Source organism: Scomber japonicus, chromosome 10 (assembly GCF_027409825.1).
Source record: "Scomber japonicus isolate fScoJap1 chromosome 10, fScoJap1.pri, whole genome shotgun sequence".
Classification (NCBI taxonomy): Eukaryota; Metazoa; Chordata; class Actinopteri; order Scombriformes; family Scombridae; genus Scomber; species Scomber japonicus.
Window position 1 is genome coordinate 28,606,871 of NC_070587.1, and position 9,559 is coordinate 28,616,429.

Genomic DNA, 9,559 nt, shown 5'->3' on the forward strand with positions numbered 1-9,559 from the left:
CTCAGCCTCCCCTCCTAGTCTATGGGGTTAACTCCCCTGTGCGCGCCCCCCCTTGACGTAAAAGACTCGTCCTCGAGTCCCTATGATGACATCCGATAATCTCGAGACCAAACTGGTGGTCTCCGCTGGCGTGCTGGACGTCCCTCCTCAATTAATGATGAGCCTCCCGGAGGTCCTCGCTCCTGTTGACCCGGACAGGGTGCAGTCACGCTGGAGGATGGCGCTGGTCCAGAGGCCGATGAGCCCCCTGATGGCCCCTCCTGTGTGCCTCCAGCATCCCTCAAAGCGCGGCTCCCATCCGCCTGTCCTCCTGACGGTCCCACTGCTGTCCGGCCGTCCTGACTTGGATGGCGATGGTGGACCCAACTGGCACCAAGCTGCACCTCTGGGCGCCGTTGCCTCTGGAGTCTGGCTGGCTGGGGGATGGATCGGTCAGCCCTCTGGGACACTGGATCACCTGTTACTAAAGGAGAAGTATAGGGCTTAAGTCTGTTGAAATGCACCACACACTCTGGGCCTCCCTCCACCAGCATTAGCCTATAGAGCACATCTGTCACAGGAATACATCAGTCAGCTTCCAAAATTAAAATGTTGATTTGGATGTTTCATGTGAATGGCAGCCTTCTGATATAATATATTTTTTGTTTGATGCACTGTAGTCTCTGTTTTGACATTTCCTCCCAGTGCAATATGTTTTAAATGAGTTACTGAAAGCGGTGTTTTGAAAATTAGATGCATTCCTACTCCCATGCTGTGAATAACAGGAAATATCTTTCAAATGTTCTTGCATATGGGCTGTATCAATGTTTTTGTATTGTGTGTCATAAATTAACTGAAGATTTGAACACTCATAACAAGAACATTAAAAACTGCCACTCCATGTCAAAAAGCTAGCCTACCTCTGGAATAGGGAAAGTCAATCTGTAATAACCGTTCTTCTATTCACTCCAACCCACATGATGGCGCTAATGCAAAAATCACTAAAATAGTTACGTCATGTCCAAGATGGCAGCCTCCATGTTGGAGACTGGAGAAGATGCATTTAGGAAAATATTCAAGTTGTACAGGCGTAAAAACCCTCCGCCAGATTTCAGCGATGCTATTGATTTCTCCAAAGGTGTGCCGAGCGACAAGGTGAGTGTGTGTGTGTGTGTGTGTGTGTGTGTGTGTGTGTGTGTGTGTGTGTGTGTGTGTGTCCTGGTCACACTTAAACACTCACATTTATAAAGACGCTTTTTAAAAGCAACACTATGTGAAAGCATACATTACATACCAAGCTGCTCTTATACATGAAGGAAGAGGTGATGATGGACAGAACAGAAGTACAGAGGTTTTATCGTTCAAATGAACTTCTAGTATGTTAGACATTCTATCACATCAGTAGCTACCTATATTCAACATACAAAGAAAAACGAAGTACTACTGTAAGAAACAGCTGACATTAGGAGCCATGACACACAGTTCCATCTATAACTGCACAGACACAACTGGGGGCTGCTATTTAATAAAAGCATCAATGAAAACAGAAACACAAATCAATGACATCAATTCATTAGGAACAAATGAATGGACTAATAATACTGGCTGTGGATCACAGTAAAAATCCAAGATGCTGTTAAATGTTCTTCCTCCATGCATTACTGCCTCCTTCTCACTCTCTATTTATTTGTCCAATCACTCTTATAAACACATTTATCCACTTCCTACCCTCTTTGAGAGAATGATTTTTTTTTTGGGTTCTTTTTTGCCAGTGTGTGTGCTGTGTTGACCTCAGGCAGAGATAGCTCATCTCTGAGCTGGTAAACAACAAGAGTTCATAAAGTTGATCCTGATCATTTCTTCTAGTTTCAGTGTTCATTTAAGCAGCGGTGTGAGTTAGTAGATAAAAACAACATTGTTAAGCTTAAGTCAAAACCTTTGTGTATCTTGTCTCCGTATGTAAATCAGAGTGGAAAAATCTTGGAGAAATCTGACAGTAAAGTGTAATGCAACATCATCACAAACCAGTGTAGAACCTCACTACTCTATAGTGCATTGAAAAAGTTTCACAAAGGTTGTGTTTGTGTCTGAACTGTTGACCTGAGGCCGGTATTACGAAGCTGGATTAACATACCCGGGATATCTCTCCGTTACATTCGCAATCCTGATAAGCGGTACTATGAAGCTGGTTATCAACTCAGTAATTGAACCCAGGGTAAAGGGGTGGTGTTTGCAGCGTCTGACCAATCACAAACATGGAGAAACCCTGCAGAGCAGACTACTTTACCATGGAGGAGCAGACAATTATTCTTCAAAAATATGAAGAATTCAAACACATCATCCAGGCCAAAAGCAACACTGTTGCTGCAGCAAAAGCCAGGAAGGAATGCTGGCAGAAAATTGCAGACATTAAGTTTGTCAGGTTTCCTGACACAAGTTCTGAAACTGGAGTGGTGGTAAGGTTATTTATTGTATATGTAAAACATTGACAAAAAGATATATTTGAAAAATAAGCCTGGTTGCACATGAGGGATATTAGTCTGAATGTCATAAAGTTAGTTTGACATCATTCACTCAAATGGCTGAAGCGCATAATAGGTTTGTATTTTGAATGTCAAATGAATGTTGAATATTAAACTAACTTAATGTCGCTTGAAAATCATTCTGTACCTTTCGTATAGGGTGTCATCGGGGACATCTAAAGGATTGCATCTCCCTAAAAACTCTTATCCAGAACATAACCTGCTCCGGAGCAGGTTAGCCGTTCAGCATAAGTTACCATGGTGATTTACCCCGGTAAGAAGTGAACCAGCTTCCTAGGACGGAAAACCCAGGGTTAACCCTGAAGTTACCTCGATAAGAGAAAATCCAGCTTCGTAGTACAGGCCTCTGGTTTGATATCATAGAGTGTCTGTTTTCTATACTTGATATAAAAGGGAATGATTGGGAGAAAAAGCAGTGACTAGACTCAATCATTACATCAGCCATTATAGTAAAACTGTGTGTGTGTGTGTGTGTGTGTGTGTGTGTGTGTGTGTGTGTGTGTGTGTGTGTCTGTGTGTGTCTGTGTGTGTCTGTGTGTGTCTGTGTGTGTGTGTGTGTCTGTGTCTGTGTGAGACAGATAGTTCCAGTTAAACTGGACCCTGCTGCAGTGAGTGATGTGGAGGCTGGTAGAGCTGGACTACGACCTGTAAGAGACTGGAGAGCCTTTGGCCTGCAGGGATACCCAGGTAATAACAGTGACCTGTAGATACAGCATGGACCAACTACTCATTCAGTCAATTAAAATGTCATCAGGATATCAGGATATGAGATCACCCAGCCCTATAACAGTACACACTAGTTGTGCTTTACATTATTTTATTCTACTTTGATAGGAGAAAGATATGATGGCTTGTTTCAGGTTTTTATTAACATTTTACTATACAGTAATTCAGTTCTGAGCAGTTATGAGTTAGTCATTTGTTCTGCTGTCTTTGGAACAATCTATCAGTGCTATTGTTGAGGCAGCAAAGTTCAGTTCAGTGTATCAGTCCTGGTTTTTCATTTATTCTAAGTTTAGTTCTAATAAAATGTTAGAATCAGTGCTCTTGAATACACTGTTGCAGTAACAGACCATGGTCAACAGCAATAACCACTGGACAGATGTGCAGCTATTCATATGGAGCTTTTCCAATATACAGTTCTAGCAGAACTCGGCTCGACTCGTTTCTTTTTTGCTTTTCCATCAGGGATAATACCTGGTACCTGCTACTTTATTAGTACCTGCTCTGCTGAGGTTCCAAGTGAGCTGAGCCCATACTAAGCACCAATAGTCTACATTTGAACACACAGGACCAGGAGTGGGAGTTGAAGTTGCTTTTGGTGTTTGTAAATTGAATAAGGCATGGTGGTGGGAACTGAGTTCCTCCTAAAGGTTCTCAGTACCTCAGAAAAGTTCCTGTAGTTGAAATGTAGCTTGTGATTTTTCGCTCATGTGCTCTTCAGGGTTCATCTATATAGCCAACCCTTTCCTGCTGGGTTCTCAGCCTTTCTGGGTCACACAGTGTCTGAAGACTTACACTCAGAAGCCCAATGTCTGCAACCTGGACATGCACATGTCTCCCACTGAGACCCAGGACATCTGGGGCAAGAGTGCACACAGCCTCAGGTGAGACCTTCTTTACTTTTCACTTAGATTGCCTCTATCTGAACCAAAAGCTGGACCACTGACTGGTAGTCATGTCTCATCTTAAAGCTTATTAAGTAAAAGCAAAGGGACACCAGTTGCTTAATCCTCAGGCTTCTTTGTATTTTAGATTTTTGATGGAGTTGGTCTGGTTGTTTCTCTCTGCTTCCAGTCTTTGTGCTGTGCTATCCTGAACACGTCACACATTATACTGGACACATCTTGTCATACCATAAGACAGCAAACAATCATATATTAACTCAGCAACAGAGCAACTGGTAAATCAGCTGGTTGATGACATACTGTACAGATATGGTGTATAGTATATATGTGTCAGTACAGTAAATTAAAGAATAAGAAATGCAGTCATATAGAAACGGTGTCTCCTTAATATAGTTTGTCCATCAAGTTTATTGCACTGTGAAATATTCTGGGTTGGTTTTAATTAGTTTAGTTATTCTTACTTTTAAACCTCATGCAGAGCAGCAGACTCAGAAACAAAAGTAAAAGTCTTTCTGGAGAACACAGCACATTTTACAACATAAAACTTGTATTAAATATGGAAATGCAACTTTTAGTTTGACCAAAAGAAGTTCCACCTTATCAGAACTCAGACCTTCCCAGGTGTTAATGATCTTCTTATACTCAAAGCTGGAATTGACACATTTATAAAGTTGCTATTTTCACTACTAACAAACAGATTAGGGTATTTCAAATTTCAGACCACAGTTTACAGTGTACTCATCCAGGAACCAGCAGCCTACATCTGTAAGTGTGTTCTGTGTTTGATCGCCTCCAGTCTTCCTTCCTGTGGAAAGGCAGAGCCCAAAACTCTACTGGAGAAGCTACGCTGGGTCACGCTGGGCTACCATTACAACTGGGATACTAAAGTAAGCAATGCATCCTGCTGTGTTAGAGGCTCCTGTAGGGAGGATGTATTTGGTGTAGAGTTTAGTGAACTAAATATGACATACCTATATTTAAATCATAGATATACAGTTAGTCAGTAGGGGTGGGACGATATGCTTTGGTTACGATTCGATTGTATCACGATTCTAAGGTGCCGATTCGATTTGTATCACGATACTTGATAATTGTGATTCTACAAGTATTGCGATACGATATAATCAATAATGGCAATTTTCTATTCCTTCTTAAAAAACAAACAAGTTGACATTTATTTCAACTGAGACAAATTTTTTACAGATAAAAAATGAATTGAAATGTCCACACAGCACAAATGTGGGCTAGTTTTAATATAATTAACTTAATGTAATGAATTAGATTAACCAATATGTTTTTAAATAATAAGTAAAGTGCTCTGACTACTCAGTGCTCTCTGAAGTAGTGCTGTAAGATAAAAATAAAACATTTGGCCAAAAGAGAGCCTCTAAAAGAAGCAAAAACAGCACAAATGTGAGCCATGAAATTAAAATGTTTCAAATTAAACAGTTTTTCAAAACCTTATACTGCACATAAACACTGCTCTCTGAGCTAGTGCTGTAAGGTAATAAAATAACTTGGCCAAAATAGAGCCTCTAAAATAAAATAAAAATCGATTCCAGGGAGAAAAATCGATTTTTAAAATCACTCCATAAAAAATTGCGATATGTACATGAATCGATTTTTTCCCACCCCTATTAGTCAGTATATTCTTTTACATCAAACCTGTAGCATAAAAATAGAAATCTTCCACATTTATTTATCACTTTTAGTTTGTAGCATTTGAAATCCTGGTGGTATGCAAGCACTGGTGTCACCACCAACTTAGTACAGCCCATCAGACTGTAAATCAATAGATGTGATGTGCTACACAATCAGTGCTCTGCAAATGTTGAAATGTGACCACAAACAACAGAACTGTCAGTATCCACTCCTGGCTTTCACAACAACAGCAGAGAATTTTAAACGTTTTCTTTATTGTTCCATTCACAGACTTATTCTGTGAGCCATCACACTCCTTTTCCGGCTGATCTCCACTTCCTGTCCCACCAAATAACAAGCGCCTGTGGCTTCTCAGGGTTCAATGCAGAAGCTGGAATCCTCAACTACTACAGATTTAATTCTTCTTTGGGAATACATGTGGATGAATCAGAACTGGATCACAGTCAACCTCTGCTGTCATTCAGGTAAGAGAGAAGAATAAGAAGGGAATATGTTTTTTAGAATGCTGTAATAGTCATTTTGTTTGTATTGTATCAGCAAATCAGGCTGTTGTAATATGGTAAAGAAAAAGTAAGTAATGTTTATTGAGTATAGCACCCTTTACAGAGCAAGTCATGAAGTGCTTCACAAACATAAGAAGAGTTTTAAAAAAAAAGTAAACAATAAAACATTAGCCACAAAAGACACAATCCAGCAGGAGGTGAGACGAAGGCCAGTTAGAATAACTGAGTGTTCTGCTTAAAGGCAACAACAGAGAGCAGACTGTATATCTATAGGAAGAAGTTTCCACAGTGACAGAACCACAGCTTTTTTTTATTTTTCAGTTGAGAGTGAGGGACAGACAGTTAGCCCTGATGAGAAGACTTAAATGATATGGGGGATCTATATGAGTCTAGTTCTGCCTGAGCTTTTTTCCTGTTTAAAAGGGACTTCTTCCTTGCTGCTGTCACCAAGTTTGTTTATATTAAATGAAAGAGTACAGTCTAGACCTGCTCTATGTGTAAAGTGCCTTGAGATGACATTTGTTGTGATTTGCCGCTATACAAATAAAGATTGATTGATTAATTGATTGATTGACTGATGTGAGGACTCATGGTAGTCTAGCTAGGGTGATATAAAAAGTGAGTCAGATTGTGATACAACAGATCTGAATTTGGCAGTGTTGTTAATATATTGATTGAAGGACAAATATTACAGTGAGATTTGATTGAGATTAGACTGTACAGGTGAAGAAAGAGAGTCAATACACTGAGCAAGTTTAGAAGCTATACTATCTATGATAAAGACTTCAGTTTTATCTGTGTTTCGCTGTAAACATTTGTTAGCCATGCATTCTTAAGTGGCAAACAGACTAGTGTCTCACTCCACCTCACTCTCTGTTGTGTTTTCTGATAGTTTTGGGCAGTCAGCCATCTTTCTCCTAGGTGGCATCCAAAGACAGGACGCCCCCACTGCCATGTACATGCACAGTGGGGACATAATGATGATGTCAGGACAGAGCCGCCTCCTTTACCATGCTGTGCCATGCATCGTCCCAGCACCCCAGGGACACACAGCTTTACAGATGGAAGGTCGCAGTCGGGAGTCTTCCCTGCTGGATAATAGTGTGGTAGCACCAGTGTCAGAAAAGGACTGGTTGCTGTGCTCCAGATACATCGAGAGCTCCAGGGTGAATGTGACAGTCAGACAGGTGCTGGGGCCAGGACAGAGCTTCCCACAAACACCTCCACTTCACCAAAGGACTGATGACAGCCAGACAGAAGGGTACCATGACACAGGAGTAGATAAAGAGCAGTAGTAGCAGTGACTCTTTATCATAGAGACATTAAATAGACCACCCGCTCTCCAAACCAACAATGAAGTGACCCATCCAAAGCCTGATATATTTTCTAGATATCTAACTTGTTCTACGTTGTCCATTTCTCCAAAAGCTTCAGTTCATGGTCTTTAAAGTCAAAACACTGGCTTTTGGTTTAAAGGCAGTTTAAAACCATCTTGTTAGGACTAAGCACTTTTTATATGACTTCTGTCAAACTGAAGACTATGCTGAATGAAAAAAGGCATATAACAATCAAGAAGTGAAGATTGCTGCCTGTAGGTCACAGACTTCACAAAGTCATCGATTACAAATAATTTGCATCTTAATGGTCAAGTGGATCGAATCCCAGCCGGAGGTCCCTTGCTGCCCCCCCGGTTTCCTGTCTGTCTACTGTTAAATAAAGGCGTCTGTGCCGGGAAAAAAAAGAAAAAAAGTTGAGGTTGAAATAGGTTTCTGTAAAGGAATGTTTATGTTTCTACATACATTATTGAAAACAATGTCTGAGGATACACAGCAAGGTTATAGTAGATATATCCACATGGATGTCTGCTGTGTGAATGCTCACAGATCAAAGGCTCTGTATGACGGTGTGAGATGAGCAGAATACTGTGTTCAAAGTATGAATAAAATGTTTAATGTCTTCTTCAACTCATCTTTGACTGCTTTTATATTTAGGGTTGTAAATGGTTCTAATTTTGTTAGATATCATGATGTTAATTAAAGATGTACCATAAAAAACTACTTTTGAACATGTACAATAGTTTTAAAATACCTAAAAATCAAATCATTCATTTTAATGAGAAATATTACTCAAACATCTGTGAAATATAATTATTCATATTTCTGCTAATCATCTCTGAACCACCTGACCTCTTTATAATATAACTTCATCTGAACCACCTGACCTCTTTATAATATAATAAGAAGGAAAGAACATGGTCAGGCAGTCAGATCAGATTTTTATGAAAAATACTGGTTACATCCATTGATGCAACCCAGTGTCCAACAGGTGTAAGCAGTATTTATTCATAAAAATCTGATTATGTACAGGAAAAATAAAACATGAACTAAAATGTGGGATAAATGTAATCCACTTTTGCAACGCAACAAGATGATTTTTTAACAAATTTTACATCATTGGCCCCAATTTATTTAGAAAAAATGGTTGCTTTTAAGATCTGTCCTGCTCAATGTTGGCATAATGCACTAACATTGAAATTAATCCAGTTTTTCTTTTCATTTTGTGTTAAAATGAAATTCTTTTTTATAAATGCACTTAAATACAATGTAGATTATTCAAATATTTGATATTTAATATATATAATAAGACTCTCCAGCTGGTCCAGAATGCAGCTGCTCGTGTTCTGACAAAATATTACTCATATTACCATCTTGGCTTCACTGCATTGGCTTCCCGTAAAATTCAGAATAGAATTCAAAATCCTTCTCCTCACCTTCAAAGCTGTTAATGGTCAGGCTCCATCATATCTTAAATAGCTTATAGTATCTTATGTAGAGCCTTCAGCTATCAGGCTCCTCTCCTGTGGAACCATCTTCCAGATTTGGTCCGGGGGGCAGACACCCTCTCTACATTTAAGAGTAGGCTTAAAACTTTCCTTTTTGATAAAGCTTATAGTTAGGGCTCTTAGAGCTCTTAGCTTATGCTGCTATAGGCTTAGACTGCCAGGGGACTCCTATGATGCACTGAGTTCCTCCTCCCTCTCTCTCTCTATCCATCCATCTATATCCATTAACATTCATGTACTATTAATGCATTCAATAACCTAAACTTCATTCCCGGAGTTGCCTGTGCTTTCTGGTCTCACAGGTAATCTGGGCCTTTAGACCTCCGAATGACAGACTCCAGTCCCGGACCTTCGCTTCATTGTGCTTCTCTATCCTTCTTTTCTCTCCTCTCTACCCCAACC

The 9,559-nt window shown here is 39.9% G+C and overlaps 1 protein-coding gene across 1 annotated transcript; it reads left to right on the plus strand.

The window, feature by feature from the left end:
• The first annotated feature begins 996 nt into the window (after positions 1-996).
• alkbh1 (alkB homolog 1, histone H2A dioxygenase) lies at positions 997-7,996 on the plus strand. The gene is made up of 6 exons (XM_053327831.1): positions 997-1,134; positions 3,101-3,209; positions 3,967-4,129; positions 4,947-5,037; positions 6,083-6,276; positions 7,208-7,996. The coding sequence occupies exons 1-6, from the start codon at positions 997-999 to the stop codon at positions 7,608-7,610; spliced, it is 1,098 nt and encodes a 365-aa protein (XP_053183806.1). The 3' UTR covers positions 7,611-7,996.
• Positions 7,997-9,559: the final 1,563 nt, after the last annotated feature.